At 46.9% G+C, this 19115-nt stretch overlaps 1 protein-coding gene across 1 annotated transcript; it reads right to left on the minus strand.

Annotated features, from left to right (window-relative positions):
• Positions 1–6923: 6923 nt before the first annotated feature.
• LOC112302159 (DLA class II histocompatibility antigen, DR-1 beta chain) lies at positions 6924–18492 on the minus strand. Its single transcript, XM_053914020.2, has 6 exons — positions 18305–18492; positions 11127–11396; positions 8867–9148; positions 8052–8162; positions 7574–7597; positions 6924–7288 (listed from the first exon to the last, which is right to left on the minus strand). The coding sequence occupies exons 1-6, from the start codon at positions 18402–18404 to the stop codon at positions 7275–7277; spliced, it is 801 nt and encodes a 266-aa protein (XP_053769995.1). The 5' UTR covers positions 18405–18492; the 3' UTR covers positions 6924–7274.
• Positions 18493–19115: the final 623 nt, after the last annotated feature.

Consider the following 19115-nt stretch of genomic DNA (forward strand, 5'->3'; position numbering starts at 1 on the left):
TTCTTCATCCTTACCCACAACCCCCCTCCCGTCTGGCAGCCATCAGTACTCAAAAATAAAAAAACTCAACTATGAGTTTTTTCTTTTTTGTTTGTTTACTTATTCTTGTTTTTTAGATCCCATACATGGGAAATCATGTGATATTTGCCTTTGACTTATTTCACTTAGTATAATACCTTCTAACTCCATCCATATTGTCACAAATGACAAGATTTCCATTTTTGTGGCTGAGTAATATTTCATTCCCATTATCCATTTTAGGGACCCATTCATCTGCCGGTGGACACCAGGCTGTTTCCAGTTTGTAGCTACTGTGAATAATGCTGCAGTGAACGTGGGATGCGTGTACCTGTTCAAATTAGTATTTTTGTTTTCTTCAGATAAATACCCAGAAGTGGAACTGCTAGATCATATGGTAGTCCGATCTTTACTGTTTTGAGGAACCTCCGTCCTGTTTTCCATAGTGGTGGCACCAATCTGGACTCCTAGTAACAGTTCACAGGGGGCTCCCTTTCTCCACATCTGCGCCAGCACTTGTCACGTGTTGGCTTTTTGATAGTAGCCATTCATACTGGTGTGAGGCGATATCTCCTTGTGGTTTTAACCTGTTGACCATCATATGTCTATATGTCTACTTTATACAGTGTTTACTCGGGTTTTCTGCCTACTTTTAATGAAATTGTTTGGTGGGTGTTTTTTTTTTTTGCTATTGAGTTATATGAGTTTTTATGTATTTTAGATATTAACCCCTAATCAGGTATATAATTGGTAAAGATTTTCTCGCATTTAGTAGGTTGTGTTTTTATTTTGTTGATGGTTTTCTTTGGTGTATGGAAGCTTTTTAGTATAATGCAGTCCCACATTTATTTCTGGTTTTGTTGCCTTTGCTTTTGCTGTTGGATTCAAAAATCATCTCCAATACTCCTGTCAAGGAGCTTACCGCCTATGTTTTTGTGACAGGAGAATAAGAAACTAGGAAAATTCCTGGGCAAGCAGAATAGGGAAATTGAGACAAGAAAATTAAACAGGCCAAACAATTTGAACAACTTACAGCCAGCTGGTGAATCACAAGACCTTATCTTCCCTAACTAAGGACACTCGAGAGAAACTGGTTCATACCTCTCCTCCTTCACCAGAGATCACATAGCTTAAATCACCTGGTCTGGGAAATAGAGATCAGGGACCCAATTAATGCCACTTGTGCCAGCTAAACCCAAGGACAGATGAAATCAGGGGAACAAATAACAAAAGCCCCATTAAAGCCAGACAGACCCAAGATAAAAGAAAAGCAGTAAAGCAGACAAAGAATAATCCCAACACCCCCACACGCTCATTTTAATGCATCAGCATATTAAAAATGCACCTGAAAAGCTGATGTATATTTGGCTGAAACCCTCTCCTAAGATTCTTACCCGCAGAAGAGAGATAAAAACCTCAAGACAAAGACTGGGTGTGGGATCTCTTTAGAGCACGCCCGTCCCCCTTCCTAAGCATGACCTTTTTATTTCTGCCGAAACTCTACGGTCCCCATGACACTTGCAGCCAGAGGAGAAGGGGACAGTGGCAGCTTTTCCTGGACTTACCCCCTGACCCTGTCTCCAAGGCCCCCCTTTTCTCTGACTTCCCCAGGGGCTAAAAGCGTCCCTGCCTTGGCTCCCTTCTGTCACTGTGGCCTTCACTTCCCGGGAGCTAACAGCAAGCTTGCCTTGGCTCACTGCTTTCCTGTAACGTTCTAGGAGCCAAAGCAGAGCACTGCCCAGGCTCTTTCCTGTTCCTTCTTCCACCCCCGGTCCTTCCTTTGTTTCACTCCCCAGCTTTAATAAACGTCCTCCCCAAGTCACCTGGACTCTCGTGAAATCTTTCCTTCGTGAAGTCCAGACCCACCCACTACAGGCTGGCCCGAGGCAGACCCGCTCTGGGCCTGTCCCTGTCTGGTAACATTTTCTTCTAGGAGCTTGATAGTTTCAGATCTTACATTCAAGTTTTTAATTTATTTTGAGTTAATTTTTGTGTATGTTCTAAGACATAGGTTGAATTCCATTGTTTTGCATGTAGCTGTCCAGTTTTCCCAACACCATTTATTGAAGAGACTGTTTTTATTCCATTGTATATTCTTTCTTTGCCACAAATCGACCATACATTTTTAGGTGTATTTCTGGGCTGTCTATTCTGTTCCATTGATCTATGTGACTGCTTTTATATCAATAGCACGTAAATTGATTACTATGCCTTTGTAATATAATTTGAAATTAGGGATCATAATACCTCCAGGTTTGTTCTTCTTTCTCAGGATTGTTTTAGCTATTTCGGGTCTTTTGTGGTTTCATACAAATTTTTAGTTTGTTCTATTTCTGTGGAAAAAGCCATTGGAATTTTGTTAGGGATTGCATTGAATCTGTAGATTGCTTTGGGTAATATGAACATTTTTAACAATATTAATGCTTTCAATCCATGAGCATAGACTATTTTTCCATTTATTTGTACCTTCTTCAATTTTTTCCATCAATATCTTCTAGTTTTCAGTGTACAGATCTTTCAACACTTTGGTTAAATTTATTCCTATGTGTTTTTTTCATGCAATTGCTAACATTTATCTGGCCCTGTCCCTGACATGGGTCTCTTCAAGCCCTGTGGAGTCCTAGTAATAAGAGCACTAAGAGCATCTTTTGTTCTAAGAAGGCTACTCTGGGGGTCCTGGATGGCTGGCTCCTGGGTGGGTGTTGGTCACCAGAAAGACCAAGCCATGGTTAAAAGCTTGGGATTTTCAGTCTCACCGCCATACTCCAGAGAGGGAAGAGGGGCTGGAAATGGACTTAATAACTGATCATGCATATGTGAGAAAACCTCCATGAAATCCCCATAGTGGGGTATTCAGAGAGCTTCCGGGTTGGCGAACACATCTGTTCTGGGACAGTGACACAGCCCAACTCCAGGGACAGAAACTCCGGCACTCGGTACTCCCATCCTTGCTTTATGTATCACTTCATCTGCATCTGTTATCATATCGTTTAGCAAACCGATAAACGTGAGTAACTGTTTCCCTGAGTTCTGTCAGCCACTCTAGCAAATCAATCGGGAGGAAATCATCGAAACCTTGATCCGTAACTGGTTGGGCTTGCAGCTGAAGTGTGTGTGTTGGGGAGGGGCAGTCTTGTGGGGCTGAGCCCTTAACCCACGGAATATGACACTCGCTCCAGGTCGATACTGTTAAAATTGAATTAAATTGTAGGACACCCAGCTGGTGTCACAGATTAAAAATAACCCAATGATTTTAGTAAATTTATAGATGTATGCAACTATCACTATAATCCAGGTTTAGAACATATCTACCAACCCCAAAAGCCCCTTATTTGCAGTTAATCCCCACCCCCATTCCAAGGCTCACGCTGATCTGCTTTCTGAGTCTACGAATTTGGTTTTCGCAGATATTTCATGTAAATGGAATCATACGACATGTAGTCTTTTCTGTCTGGCTTCTTTCATTCCATACAATGTTTCCGAAGTTCATCCATTTTGTAGCATGTACCATCATTCTTTATATGTGTTTCAGTTGTTCCTTTCTTTGTGTTGCTAAATAGTATTTCATTGTATGGGTATAGCACACTTTGTTCATCCATGCACTAACTAATGGGAATTTGGATAATTTCCAGTTTGGGGCTATTGTGACTAATGCTGCTATGAATACTTGCACATATATATTTGTGGTGATATATGTTCTTGTTTCTCTTGAGTTGATTCCAAGGAGAAGAATTGCTGAGTCATGTGGGAAATATACGTTTAACTTCTAAGAAATTTCTCACGTGTTTTCTGAAGTAGTTATAACATCATACACTCCAATCAGTAACGCATCAGGGTTTACAAAAACTTCTTATCCTCAAACATACTTATAACAATGATGATGGTAATAATGGAAATAATAACCATTATCCCATTAATTTTTATTTTATTTTTATGTTTTGATTTTTATTCATCAGGGATCCATTTTGTTAAAAGGAACGAGTTTGGAATTATCTTGCCAATAATTTCAAATTATTTTAAACTAAACCTCAACTGTTCAGGGACTTAATTTAGATCTCTGTTCTACTGGTGTATTTAACCAAAAATTAATCAATGCAAAAAAAGTGCTTATTAAAATAAAGGTATATTAGGTTTTAGCATCTTAAAAGGCTAGTCACTTCATATGTCTTTTTTCAAAATTTTCACAAAATTAAGTATCATCCTAATAAGGTCTAAAAACAAATTAATCCTCTTGCTTACTGGTTTGTTTTTTGTAATTAGGTGTATGGCTGACATTTAATACTCAGTGTTAAAAAAACAAACCTTGTATCCTTGAGTTGCTGCTGTCCATCAGGAATCTATCATCCTTTATGAGGAAATATTAAAAATATAAACCACCAGATAGTGCAGAAGCTATAGCCTCTGTACACTAAAATCATTCTTCCCTACTCCACCTACCATTTCTTTCTTCCCTAGAATATATGAATTTGCTCCTTCCTCGCCATGTGCATCAGGAGAGGCAGGCCCAGCCCACAAAGGGTGAGTCGTGGTTTGTCTGAGTCAACAGCTGTAATTCCAGGGTGCGTCTAACGTGTCGGAAATGGGTCCACTGGGAAGACTCCTTACGAGAAAAACAGTTCTCTTTTCTACCTTCAGAAGTTGTTGTGAGATACTACGAAGCCTACAGCTACCGCCGGCATCCTTCCACCATGTCAGGAGCGCTGGCGTTCATAACAGAGTCTGAGGCACAAAGTCCCAGGCTCACTGGCCAGGCTACTGACCTGATGAACCGGTCAGCTCTGGAGACGCCCCACCTAGGGTCTACCTTCCCTGAAAGCTAATGTGTTAAAGGAAAGTAGAGCAAATCAGTAGCAGAAAGCATCTTCATTAAAATATTCACACCATATACTCTAATTCTACCTATAATTTCACACCATAGGTCTCAAATAAAACGACACAACTCACTTCTTCATCTCAGAGAACAAAGTGAGGGAAAAGCTGCAAACCTGGGTTCAAACAGAACTTATCTCAACTGCAGGCATATTGCAGGTGTTACCAGCGGCTTATTAAATCCTGGCAGGATGACAGCCTCTTTCACACAACGAACGCACAATACGATTAAAACATGCATAAAATAATCTTGAAATTCGCTTGAAAGTAAGTCATCTCCGACAGTAGAGAAATCGTGTTCAAATTACTGTTCATTTGAAATAAACCTCTGAATCAATTATCTTCTTTAGATCTTAGATTCACACTTTAGCTGTCCAGATGAAGCACGAGAGCAGAACCCACCCACCTCTATCTAACCACAGTAGCTGTCCTTCCCCGGAACCTGACCGGCTCCCTCGTGTTGTTAAAGTCCGTGGAATGAAGAACTAAATACTGATTCACAATTACAGTTTCACAATGTTTTATGCAAGGACCAAAATGTTTTGATTTTCTTTTCTATGTAAGATGTTTTCATTATATATTCTTGTCAAGATTATTTCAATTGTTAGTTTGATTTCAGTTTTCATGGATTGTTTTAAACTTGTGGTTTAAACTTTCTATTATATACAATATTTTAATGTTCCTCAAGATAAGATACATTTAAAAAGTCTACCTTTTATCCCTCAACCCTCATTTTGCCCCACAGAAAGCCACTTTTTAAAATTCTCCATTGTTTCTGTTTACAAATGTGGGAAGAGAGGAACAACTATAGCTACATATTCCTATTCTTCTCCGTTTTATTAAAAACATATGCTGTGTACTATGCACTCTTGTTCCTTGCTCCAAAGATCCTCTGGAGCTTATTCCCTCGCAGAGTGTTCTCAGTTCTCCCCCCAGTGCAGAGTATTTCATTATTGGATGTGCATCAGTGGATTCGTACCCTCCCCCTTGCTTCCCAGCATCGTCTCTGATTTACGCTAAGACCAGATCCACACAGGGGTTTCCTGTGACGGACCCTGAGCTGGTCACACACCCTGGAGGGCCTCAGAAGTGCATCTTTTCCACTAGAGTTGTGCTGTGTCCTGATTCCTCTGAGACCTACTTATGCGTGAGGGTGCATAGCAAGGCAGAGTTAGCACGGCACTGATTTTCATCTGAGAGGCAGAAAAAGACTGAAGTACTGAAGCCCACCATTAGTCTAATAAACAGGGGCTTCAGGAAGTACCCAGGTTTGCCCAGATGTGGCTCCTGGGTTGGGCATCGGCCTGCAAACTGAAGGTCACCCGTTTGGCTCCTGGTCAGGGTACATGCCAGGCAGCTGATCAGTGTTTCTCTCCCCCTTTTTGCCTCCCTTCCTCTCTCTCTAAAATAAATAAATAAATGAGTAAAATCTTTTTTTTTTTTTTTTTTTTTAAGGAGTACCCAGGTTTGTCCTGGCCATGTAGCTCAGCTGGCTGGAGTGTAATCTCGATACGCCAAGGTTGCCAGTTGGACCCCTGGTCAGGGCACACACAAGAAGCAACCCGTGAGTGCATAAATAAGTGGAACAGCAAATCTTTGTCTCTCTCTTTCCATTCAATAAATTTTCAAAACTTTTAAGAAGTACCCAAGTTTAGATTCTTTAAAAAAAATCAGATAAAAAGAGACCGAAGAATAGGATTCGAAAAATCTTAAAAGGCATCACATCCTTACAAGTGACCTGATTTCTTATACTTATTGTCCCCTTTCTGTGTCCCATGCTGCAAAGGGAGTTATGTGTTTGTCCTTGAGAAACAAGATGCAGGGGACCACCATGTATTGCAGGCTTTCTCCCAGCTCGGGAAGATGCCTAATCACAGAATGCAGAAAACTCATGAAAAAGCACAGAAGGAGCAAGGAAGTCTTCCAGATCCCCATGTGAGCAAAGCTCAGGACTATAAATGAAAATTATTACCGTATTGTGGTGAAATCTTTTTCTTTTCTTTCTACTTTTTGTCCTTGAAGCCGTATGAAGCAGATGATGTTCACTCCATGTTTAATTGGGAAAAATTTTATAAAGAAATGTGGGCAGAGGGTGGGTTCAGGTGCACAGGAAACAGTAAGGGTTGAATACAGAGGGACCAGGGAAGGAAGGAAGGTAAGCAAGGCACTGCAGCCAGTCGACACTGGGACTTCCAGGCCAAGGGCGGGGACTGAGGGAGCCGGCAGGGAGGACGTGATCTGCAGGGTCACTGAGCCAGGACCAAAGCAGACCCTGAGGGGGCGCTCTCTTTGTGGAGTAAGAGCCAGGCAGGAAACCTTGCATGCTGGGAGGACAGGGACAGAAGGTTCTTTCTCCCTCGAGTGTCTCCAGCGTCACCATCGTCACTTCAGCTCAGGAGTCCTGCAGACAGAGGAGAGTGCTGTTCCCAGACCTAGCCAGCAAGCAGCTTTTCCCCTCCCTCTCAGAGCCTCCTGCTACAGCTCTGAAGTAAGAAAAAGAAAAGTTCTCAGGTCACCCTGAGCCAAAGCTGCTTTAGAGCAGGGCTTTTATTAAGTGATGAGAAGTTTAGTGTAAACTGGCTGACCAGAAGTCAGATCCAAAGTCTTTCCCGTTATTTCTGTCACCTCTGCATTCTGTTCTAGGGAAACCGAATATACGTCTCTAAGATACAATTAAAGAGATTACCTGTTGGCTGAAGTCCAGAGTGTCCTGGGAAAGAGAAGGAAGATACAGACTTAGAAGACATGGAGGTAAATCTGTCCCCAAACACAACGTCACCAACCCCGGACCACCTGAAATTTCTCTACCACCACAACCCGCCAGAGCAGAGAGGAGAGCAGAAACTGAAAGCAGCGACCCACGAAGCTCCGGTTACATGAATCCGGTGTAATTTTAACTGCAGTGTCTGTTCCTCCATTTACTCCAGGGATGTTATCCCCGTGCGTGTTAACCCCTCTCTTACCTCTACAGGCCATAGTTCCTTATGTTTCAGCCATAATGACCACGAACTACTTATTTCTGGGTTTCCAGGAAATGTGATATTAACCAGGGAAAGAAAGGCTTTATACAGAGCCATTGATATACAGAGAAGTAACTTGGGCAGAGTCGTCTGTCTTCCCCCACACAGTGTGTGGGGACCTTCAGCAGCCGACAGGCTCCTCACCTTTCTGATTCCTGAAGTAGACGAACAGCCCCGCCCCAAGGAAGAGCAGACCCAGCACGAAGCCCCCGACTCCACTCAGCATCTTGCTCTGTGCAGAGTCAGACTGCGCCCCTGAGAGAAGAAGCTGGTTTTAGTGACTTTTACCCCAAACCCAGCTTCTCTGATTGAGACTCTGGGACTGAGAGCTTTGAGGGTGGGAAGCTGCTTTCCCTAGAAGAACCCGAACAACTGGCCGTTTCTGGAAAAGACTTAAAATCACGCTGAGGAGACACAAGGTTCAGGCACTGAACTCACTGAAACATCACGGCCTGGACATAAGGCACTACTTCCATATTGATGGATGCGGAGCCTGGGGCTCAGTAAGGTGGAGTCTTTGGCCGGGGTGGCAGAGCTAAGGGACAGCAGAGCAGAGACTGAACTCTCCCCGTGTCAGGAAGGTCCCTGCACTGCAGAGGATGTGGCTTTGCTCAGATCTCACTGGACAACTGACAGTCACAGGGCAGAAGAACCAGCCCAGCCAAGGCAGGGGACTGGTGCCCAGGGCCAAGGAGGAACATGACCTGTGACATCGTGGGAAAGATCGTAACAGGGACAACTGCTCTTCTGACTGCCAGGAACAACGGCCTCCCCAAGGGCTCTAAGTATTTATAGAAATTGTCACAGGGCCACCCCCCACCCTGCCCCCGTGACCTGTGCTGAAGGAGAGAACACGAGCGAATGAAAACGTGGTGGGGGCAGGGGACAACCCTGACACTCAGGGATGAGCGAGTCCCCCGTGGTGGGTGAGGCCCGAATGAGGACAGAACACTACTCACTCCATTCCACAGTGACAGGGACCGTCTGGCCGGGGTGCTGCACGTGGCAGGTGTAGACCTCCCCACTCCGGGGAACGGTTTCCAGCATCACCATGATCTGGAAGGTCCAGTCTCCGTTCCGGATCAGGCCTGTGGAGACGACCCCATCCTCCTCTTCCTGGCCGTTCCGCAGCCACCGGACTTCAACGTGGCCGGGGTAGAAGCCATTCACAGAGCAGACCAGGAGGTTGTGGTGCTGCAGGCGCTGCGTCTTTGCAGGGTACACCGTCACTGTAGGCGCAGCTGGGAGAGAAAACGTGGGGGCCTGAGGAACGCAGAGGCGGCTCCTGGGCTGGCTGCCTTTCGGCCTCCAGCCTCCAGCCTCCAGTCCCCGGCTCCAGTCCTGGGCTCTAGTCCCGGGCTCCAGCCTCCAGTCTCCAGTCCCCGGCTCCAGTCCTGGGCTCTAGTCCCGGGCTCCAGTCTCCAGTCTCCAGTCCCGGCATCCAGTCTCGGGCGGGCCTCCCTCAGAGCTGGCCCTGTGGCCCAGCAGGATCTGTCCCTACAGCAGGGGCCCACCCGATCTGAGAGAGGTGGAGGACATTTGTGGGGTTTTGTCCTATCTTGAAACAGCTATTCACTATCAAATTGAAGTGTTTACAAACCTTCGCAAGGCATATAGTGCATTAATTAAAAGTGTGATTTCTGGAGCAGGGCTGCCCGAGTTCGAGCCCAGGCCCTGCCTCTTACTGGTTGGCCCTGGGATAATTTTTACTTTCCTCCATCCCGAGCTTCCTCACCTACAAAGGGGGATAACAAGACTACCTTAGCTCTTAAGGATGTATGAGGATCACTGGGCCTAAAATATTAACACAGTGGCTGGAACTTAGCCATCAGTGTACGTCAGCTACTTGTTATCCTTGTTCACTTGGAGAGAAATGTAACTCAAAGCAGTGAGGATAAACTGGGGAACATCGGGGAAGATGCAGATGCGGGGGAGGAAATCCTGGGATGGCGGCACTCGGACCAGAGAGCAGCACAGAACTGGTTCTACCTGGGAAGCCGGAAAGACACAGGTGATTCTCTGACTCTATGAGCTGAGTCCCAGAAAAGCATGAGTCCTGGAGAAGAGGGGAAGGAGCCAGGAAAGTCATTCATTTAAAAATACGTATAATTACACTCAGTGGGGCAAGCCCTCTCCTTTTCAAAAGGAGCATAACTATTATTGGAATTGCTGTCATTTTATAATCGTCTCTCCTCTTAAGCTGACACTGAGCTCAGGGCAGGGTCTCGGACTCATTTACACAAGCGCTTCCTGCCTGAGGCCAAGGTCAGTAAGTACAATGGAGAAGGGGGGAGGCGGAGGGGGTGGAAGAGGAGAGGAAGAGGAGGAGGAGAAGAAAGCTGGGGAGAAACATTTTTATACCACACACTGGTCGACTTAATTTTGATGGTAAATCATCGCTAACAACTTTGCAGCAAAGATGTTTAAATTACATTACATTAAAGATGTTTAAATTCTAAACATGGAAAGTAGTAAAGCAGAGACAAAACACAGACCAGGAACTGGAGGAACTGCTGACTCGAACATCAGCAGTGAGTTCGCCTAACTGCGTGGAGAACCCCCAGAGTCACCGAGGAAAACGCCAGGCCCCCAGAGAGTAGGTGATCTTAGAGCAGGAACAACAACTAACCAATAAATATGTGAAAAAATGTTCAGGAACCTTAGGAATCAAAGAAGTACAAATTTAAAAAAAAATACAAAATCTCAACAATTTGGTACTATTTAAAAAAATTCAGAATATTAGGTAAATTGTCGCAACTGTAGAAAGATAATATGTAACTACTTACATGTTGTGCTATTAGCATTACAAAAATAGTAACATCCATGTGTTAGGTAACAAAATTATAATTAAAAAACCTGATTTTATAATCATTCCAACTCTGTAAAAACAGGTACACTAATGCAAAAAAAAAGCCAGAAAGAGCCTGAGGGCCCCGCCGCTCCAACCTCAGCCCGACCCTCCCTCCCAGCGCAACGCTCACGCAGCAAACCCGCGACCCCGTCCCAGGGCGACCGCCCGGCGCACGTCCGCGACCTTTCACCCCTCCCCTCTGCTCCCCGAACCCTCACCCCGACCACACAGGCCACCGTCACGCGGCGTCCCCGACGGCGGCCCGGGCACGCGCGCTCGCCCACGGTCCTGCAAACACGCGCGCGCACACGCGCACACATACACGTGCACGTACGTACACACGCGCCCCCCCCCCCCGCCGCGCTCACTTTGCCGGTGCACCAGGAATCCATCAAACACCCCGTAGTTGTGTCTGCACACCGTGTCCACCTCCGCCCGCCTCCGCTCCAGGAGGTCCTCCTGCCCGTTCCAGTACTTGGCGTCCGGCCGCCCCAGCTCGGTCACCGCGCGGTACTCCCCCACGTCGCTGTCGAAGCGCACGTACTCCTCGCGGTTGTAAAAGTATCTGTCCAGGAGCCGCACCCGCTGCGTCCCGTTGGTGAAGTGACACTCGGCGTTATGCTGCTCCAAGAAAGGTGCTGTGGGGACAGAACGAGCCGGTCACTCCGGTTAGACGTTGGTGGCGACGCCGCGCAGTGCGGGCGCGCGGCCCGGGGGGACACGAGGCCGCCCGCACCCCGACCGCCAGCGCCAGGGCTCGCCCCTCGTCTGGGGCTGGCGGGGGGCCGGGCGGATCCTAAGCCGCCCGGGATCCACTCGGCCTCCCTGCGGGGCTGCGGGACGCGGCGCCGGGCGGGGACCTGCGCCTTCGGCACCTGCTTCCAGAAGCGTCCCCTCCCTCCGCCCGTCCCGCAGCGCGGTCCCTTCCGCTCCCTTCCCCGGACGCGCCCTCCCCGTCCTGCCGCCTCCCGCTCGCCCGGACCCCGTCCCAGGCCCCGCGGCCCCGGGGAGTGCGGAGCAGGAGTTCGGGCCTCCGCCCGCCACGCTGGAGCTTGCGGGTCGGGACCCAACCGCAGCAGATTTCATGCGGGAGAGAGAAAGGCCGGGAGCGAAGCGGGGCCGGGAAGGGCCCTCGAGCCTCCTCCAGCAGCCGGAGGAGAACAGTCCCCCGAGGCACAGGCCGTGGGGGGCGGGAGGGCGGAGAAGGGACTGGAGGAGCCCGCGCGGGCCGGTGCTGAGAGCCCGAGGGTGAGGATGGGCCTTTCGCCCCACGCAGCGGGAAACCACTGGCGAGTCTCGGGGAGATGAAACAGTAACCCCAACAGGGACACATCTCCTGCAGGTGCAAACCCAGAAAGCCCCGAACGCCAGAGGAATAAACCAGTGATTAAAAACGAGAGGCCCGGCCCGGCTGCTGTGCTCAGCGGACTGGGTGCCGGCCTGCGAACCCGAGGTCCCGGTTTGAGTCCCTGTCCGGGCACGTGCGTGGGTCCAGGGCCGGGTCCCCAGTGGGGGGCAGAGAGAGAAAACCACACATCGATGCTTCCGTCCCTCCCTTCCCCTCTCCCTCCCCCTCTCTCTAAAAGTAAATAAATAATCTTTTTTAAAAACTAAGAGGGATAAATGGTAGCTTCTGATCTCATCAACAGTGCAGAAAGTAGAAGAATTACTGCAGAAATTTGAGACATTACTGAAAATATTGGTGACATAAAAAGACAAGTTGTTGAAAGTTAGAGATGTGATGACGAAGAACTTGTGAAATTTTGAAAAACATTGCATAAGGCAAAAAGTAAAAATGGAGAGTTTAAGCTTCAGTTGATTGAAGGATTCAACAAGAACGCAGTGAGTTTATACAACTCTCTCTCTCTCTCTCTCTCTCTCTCTCTCTCTCTCTCTCTCTCCCCCCCCCCCCCCCTCTCTGTCTTGAGCTAAAATAAACCACGAAGAACTGAATTGGAAGGTGAGTGTGTGTATAAACTGAGACTCTAGAAGTTTTGGAAACAGCCAGTGTCAAGCAGTCTTCCCAACCTCAGCACTATTGACGGTTGCCCCGGAGAATTCTTGGTGGTTGGGAGGCCGGCTGTTCTGCGTGCAGTGGGCTGTGCTCAGCATCCCCGGCCTCCCTACCCCCTAGTCATCAGAAGACCCGCCCCCGCCCCTGCCCCCGCCCCCGGGTGACAACGAAACAGGGCTCCAGACACTGCCAGATGTCCCCGGGCTGGGCAGAGGGGGAAGAGGTGGTGAACCTTCACAGAGCGAGCTCCACTGGTGGGAACCCTCTGAAAAGTCTGGGGTGAAAAAGCCCCTGTAAATTATGGAGCAGGTGAGAACACATAGGAAGTTCTATTAATATTATATCTGTTGAAAATCTTGGTCCTATAAGAAATTTGCATTTTTTTTAGCAGTCTGATCCCAGTGCTCAGTAATATTTTTAGCAAAATACATTTGTTCAGGGCCTGCCTTCCTATTTCTTTGTCTGGTCACCCAGTCACCATGTCATAGAATTTATCCTTCACATCGTCTTCTTTCTTAATTTCTCTGCCTCTGGTCCACTGCTTATGCACACTGGGAAACTACCGCCACAGCCATGTGATTATTCCCTGTGTCCTGCTCCCGACAATACCAGAGGACAGCAACTTACCGCCTGGGCCAGACGTGGACCTCTCCTTTTTACAGTCAGTTCCCCTCAGAGAGGGAGAAACTAGGATGACATGCTCATAGAGACAGTTTACAAAAATGAGCAGGTCCCCAGAGGAGAGACCTTCCCTCAGAAACGAGGGCAGAGAGGAGGGCGCCCCGGTCAGACCACCTCTGTTCACAAACCCTCTAGTGCCTCCCCCGCCACGGGAGAAAGCTGAAAGGTGAAGATGGGTGAGACTGCTGTGCACCGCGGCCTGTGCGGCCAGCGCTGTCGGCCCACCGCCCAGCTCGAGGTTTCCAAATATAACACATAAAAACCCAGGGTGCCCGGTTCAATTTGGATTTCAGAGAAATAATTGTTGTTCCTCTGAAATTCGGATTTAATTGGGCATCTGGTGTTTTAGTTGTCAACCCTAGCCCGACTTGCGAATAAAGTCTCAGAAAAAAGAGTGTATTTAACACTTCTTTATCCTCTTCCTCTCATGCCCCCGATAGTCTGCCCGTAGTGTGAGCGCGTATGGGACTTTTAATGTCATCAATGCAAAACGAATGCGAATTTCTCCCCTACATCAGAACTAGCAGCTCTTGCATCTGCCTGCCTCCACGCCTCAGACACGCACTGGCACATGTGAACATCAGAAATTTCGTCAGTACTCAGACCCAACCAAGCCACTCTTCACTGGTGGTGGTTAGGAGCCCAAACTCTAGAATTAGAAAATTAAAGTTGAACATTAGCTCTTCCACTTGGGTCAGATTTTAACCTCCACGGGCCTCTTTTTCTTTATCTCTAAAATAGATTTAGTGATAGTGTATTCCTCCCAGGATATTGTTAAGTGTGAAATTAAATAGTGTAAAATGTGATTCACTGATCACATAAGTAATCAATACATACATTGTTACTTTAATTCTTAATAACCCCTATGAATGCCAGCACACAAAAATCTTTCATTTTTTAACTTCCTAAAGCAAATAATTTCTTCCTCATGATTTGGCAGTTGTCTTTAACTAACTTTATCGCTACATAGCACTTTGAACACACACAGAAGTTTGGTTCGTGTGCAGTAACGGGACTTGCACGGCCGTCGTGCGAGTGGGCTGGCGTAGAAGAGGGGCTTTCTGGGTAATTTAAACCTTGAATTTTAGATTCCATAGAGTATTGCATTTTTAATTACTGCAGATAAGATAAGGTCGTTATGAGAATTACATGCTGGAATGTACAGGCCTGGTCCATAGTAACTGCAGGATGTTATGATGCTCCATGCGGATAGAGACCAGATTGTTTTGCTGATGCCTCCATCCTCATTATTTAGGGTGATAACTGGTCTATTCTAGGTCATGAATAAATACTGGCTGTGTAATCAGGGGGGTTTGCATTACCAGTCACCTCTGCATATAAGCCCACTTATATGCAAGTGGCTCCTTGCTGCTGACTGAGCATCTCTGGTTCTCACGAGCTTCTTTTCAGGCTCGTTTATTCTTGTGCTTCAGGTCCAGCTGACTCCCTGATCCTGGAGCACAGTCTCTCCCTGAGCTGCTCAAAAGAGTCTCCTGTGATCCATCCTTCACGTCTTCAGCTCCCATTCTCTCTTCAAATGGTCCACCTCACTTTCCACCTTGTACAATTCACTGACTGCACACATCACCTCTGCCAAACCCACTGCTCGCTTCCCTGCATGTTCTCACTGCCCGACCTCCTAGTGGTTCTCACCACACCTGTCCACTCCCCCAGCGGGAAAATCGAATTCCTTCACCTTCATGCATCACGCTCTCTTGGTTTTCCTCGACACTGCTGGCACCCCTTCTCAGTCCCCTTGGCTGCCTCACTAGCCCTTGGTCCTCTGGGCTCAGCCCTTCCCATCTTCTTGTCTGCCACACACACTCGCTCACTCACTGTGTGGCCTCCTCCACTGTCCTGGACTTGACCGCAGCATGTGTCTCAGTGACACCAGCTTACGCACCTGCAGCCCTGGCGGGCCCCGAGCTCCGGGCCCTGTATTCAACTGACCCATTGACAGCGCCACATAAATGTCAAAAAATTATTTCAGACTTAAAAGGTGTATTCCTAACCACCCACTTCACATTATTTTCTTACAGTCCTCCTTATCTCGATAAACGGCACCACTAGGTTTATTCAAATAATTTAAGACAAACTTTTTAGGGATAAGCTTGATTTTGTCCTCCTCCCCCTTCTGGTCCATCAAAAACTCAAGCAAATATCTCCCCCAAGTCTGCTCACCTTATCTTTACCACCGTCCTTTCACTACCACATGAAATGGAGCCCCAAGCGGTCTTCCCGGGAGAACTCCTCCGTGCTCCTCCACTTGTGAACCCCTACAGCCCAGTCTCCGCATGGTGGCCAGGGTTATTTATTTTTTTAAATAAGTATAAATGGACCCTCCTTGTAAGCCTCCAGTAGTTCGCACGTGTCTTCAAATGAAATTCAAATTCCTTACCACGGCCATCAGAGCCCAGTGTGATTTGTCTCCCGTCTTCTCCACCCTCTTCCTGTCTCAGTGTCGCTCTCCAACATGCTGGCTGTGCCCGAGCCACTCCAGCCTTCTTTCTGTCCCTTAACCATGGCAAACACGTCCCCACACTTTGGCATTTCCCCGTTCCTCTCCCTGGAACGCTTGTCCCTTCGTCTTCACATGGTGGCTTCCCTCATCATTCAGGTCTCAAGAAAATGTCACTTTCTCAGGGGGAGCTCCCTAACCACTTGAGCTGAAGTCAGGTAAATTTGGTTTTCTCTGTCCCATAACTGGTTTATTTAAAAAAAATTTTAATTGTTGTTCAACTACAGTTGTCCCCATTTCCCCCCCATTACTCTCCCCTGCCTTGCCCACGCCCCGTCTCCCACATTCAATCCTCCCCCCCTCATTGTGCTTGCCCATGGGTCCTATAGACACATTCCTTGACTTGACCCTTCCCCTTCTTTCCCTCATGCCCCCCTTCCCCCATCCCTCTGGTCACTGCCAGTTTGTTCTTTATTTCCATGTCTTTGGTTTTATTTTGCTCGCTTGTTTGTTTTGTTGATTAGGTTCTACTTATAGATGAGATCATATGGTATTTGTCTTTCACCACCTGGCTTATTTCATTTAACATTCTACCATTAACATTTAACACCCTACCATTCCATCCGGAATTTTGTTTCTTTCTTAAGTGTTATTGGGTTATTTATGGTCTTTCTCCCCTGATGTTAGATAAGTCCCATGATAACAGGGGACTTTTTATCATATTCAGATAGGATTCTCGGAGCCTAGAACTGAGCCCAGTGTACAATAGTTGCTCAGATAAATATCTGTGGCCTAAGTGAATGAACCCAGTTTCTGGGACTTGATCATTGTGGGGATCGTGGAAAGCAGAAGGGGTTCAAGCTCCTACACTCTTTTATTCAGATGACACATTAAATGCCTTCTACATTCTCTGAGAAATTCAAACAAAGTTTTTTTCTTTTCCTATTGTTAGAAGAAGCTTTCACTGGTAATGAAAGGGTAACTTTTTTAAAAAGGGAAAATATCATTGTATTTTATTTTGTCTATGGATCTGTGCGAACTTTGGGATCTCAGGAATGGTGATGACATAGTTGGGGAAAGAATAAGGAGAGGCTGAGCCCTGGCTGGTGTGGCTCAGTGGACTGAGTGTCAGCCTGCAAACCAAAGGGTTGCCGGTTCAAGTCCCAGTCAGGGCACATGCCTGGGTTGCGGGCCAAGTCCCCACTTTGGGGCGTGTGAGAGGCAACCACACATTGATGTTTCTTTCTATCTCTTCCTCCCCCCCTTCCTCTAAAAATAAATAAGTAAAATCTTAAAAAAAAAAAAAAGAAAAGAATAGAGAGGAACCGGAAGTAGAGGTAACCAAACGTGGCTGATTAAGGACAACAGAGGGCATGATGAATGGACCTGTGACATTTGGGGCCAAGACTCCAGGACACCAGTGATTTCCTTTGACTGGATTGTTGATTTCAGTGCCATGGCATGAAAGCAGCCTTCGTACCCTATACTCCTGCTCAAGGTGTACAATCTGACCCTATGAAATTGCTAATACTTGACTCTTTTTAACTTAAGGAACAGAATTTCATACAATTTATCTCTACTAGTTGAATCCCTACCATGGACTCAGATTGGACAAAGGGAGCTGTGGGAGAAACAGGTAGTATGGAAAGGTGCAAAACGGATTGGTAACGGACACTAACCTGGCGGGGTGCTCAGAGATGCCTTAAGTTCTTTAAGGCATCACAGAACACCCCACAGGTGCTCCTTATCTGTAGGGTCACTCCAAGCACCAAGAACCTCTGCCTCAGCTCCAGGGGACTTCCCACAGGGGGAACAGAGAACACTCACGCCAACTTCCATCAGAGAACCTCCCTTACAGGGACACAGGTCTTATAAACATGGGGGTTCGGGGAGAAAGGAAAGGACAGAGTGGGGGATGTCCCTCACATATTAGAGAGGGGCATCCACATCACAGATTCTGTTGAGGATATAACACGGGATTTTCTAGGAGAGACCCTTCTAATTTGTTTTGACTTCCCATTAAATTTCAGAGGAACTTTTTCTCTTCTTCCGATAACTCAGTATAACAAATGGAACCACTGGATGGGAATTAGTTTGAAATCATTATTTTTAAATCCTCTCAAGACCCCGAGGGAACGGGACACAAGGCGGGAGAGGCTTTACTGGAGGAGAGCCGAGAAGAAACGACCTGTATGCATGGAGCCCCTTACACAGCTCTGGTAGAGGGCGAGCACCCAGGCTCCTTTTGTTGTGGAAAGAATTGGGGGTCCGTGCGATAAAGACAGGTGGTCACTGAAGAAAATGTCACAAGTTTCTAAGGGACATAGCCTAGACACGGTGATAAAGCAAATCTCTTCCTTCTCTCACCCCCCACACCCAAGATATGTACTTACATGGTGTGTCCCTGGCCCAAGCCAGGAGAGGGCTCAGTGCCAACAGGATCCCTGTCAGAGCAGCTATGCAGGAGCCTCCGGGGAAGCACAGACGCACCATGCTGGAGAGCAGGGAGTCCGTGGTGCAGAGAGCAGGCGAGTCTCACTCAGTGAGCACTATGGCCTTTCTCCACCCACATCTGAAATAATACCAACCAAGGAACTCATTTCTTTGTTCCTGGATTGGGCAATGTCAGTGTTGACAGCCAATCAGCATGAGAGATGAATGGTGTCATCAAATGCCGGTCAGAGATTCAGTATGAAGGTCTTCTTCTGAAAGTTAGAACTTCCTACATGTAAAAGATTGTTTTAATTTAGTGCTTTAAAGGTTTGATTCAGTTGTCTCTGAAACATCTTCCTGGGCCCCTATTATGAGCCAATTCTGTGTTGGTCAGTGATGTGTGTACCAGTAGGAGCCTTTAGGAGCATTCATTTCTCAGACTTGCAGACAGAGCCATTTCGACAAATGTGTGTATGAGTGTGTTTGGGGGTTTAGGGGATGGAGAAGATGATTCCAAGTTAGGAGACCCTCAGTTTTGCCCTTATTGCATCATAGCGTAGTGTTGTAGATTTGGGGAGATTGCTTAACCTCTCACAATTAAAGTCACTGTGATCTTTCAGATGTTTTAATTCTGGAAAATGCTGTGATTCTGTGGACACTTCAAGGAGCAGCTTCTCCTAGTAACTGATGACATCACAGACTTACAGCCTTTGATTGGAGAATACAATCTGTACCTCTTTATAAGGAGGAACGTCTGTGATGGAGGGAAAC

This window comes from Desmodus rotundus, chromosome 11, assembly GCF_022682495.2.
Source record: "Desmodus rotundus isolate HL8 chromosome 11, HLdesRot8A.1, whole genome shotgun sequence".
NCBI classification, from domain to species: Eukaryota; Metazoa; Chordata; class Mammalia; order Chiroptera; family Phyllostomidae; genus Desmodus; species Desmodus rotundus.

Coding starts and splice junctions, on each gene's coding strand:
- LOC112302159 (XM_053914020.2), bottom strand. CDS start 18,404: ATGGTGCGTCTGTGCTTCCCCGGAGGCTCCTGCATAGCTGCTCTGACA. Junction 11,397..18,304: donor TTGGGCCAGGGACACACCAT/GTAAGTACATAT, acceptor CTGTCCCCACAG/CACCTTTCTTGGAGCAGCAT. Junction 9,149..11,126: donor ATTCCTGGTGCACCGGCAAA/GTGAGCGCGGCG, acceptor TTTCTCTCCCAG/CTGCGCCTACAGTGACGGTG.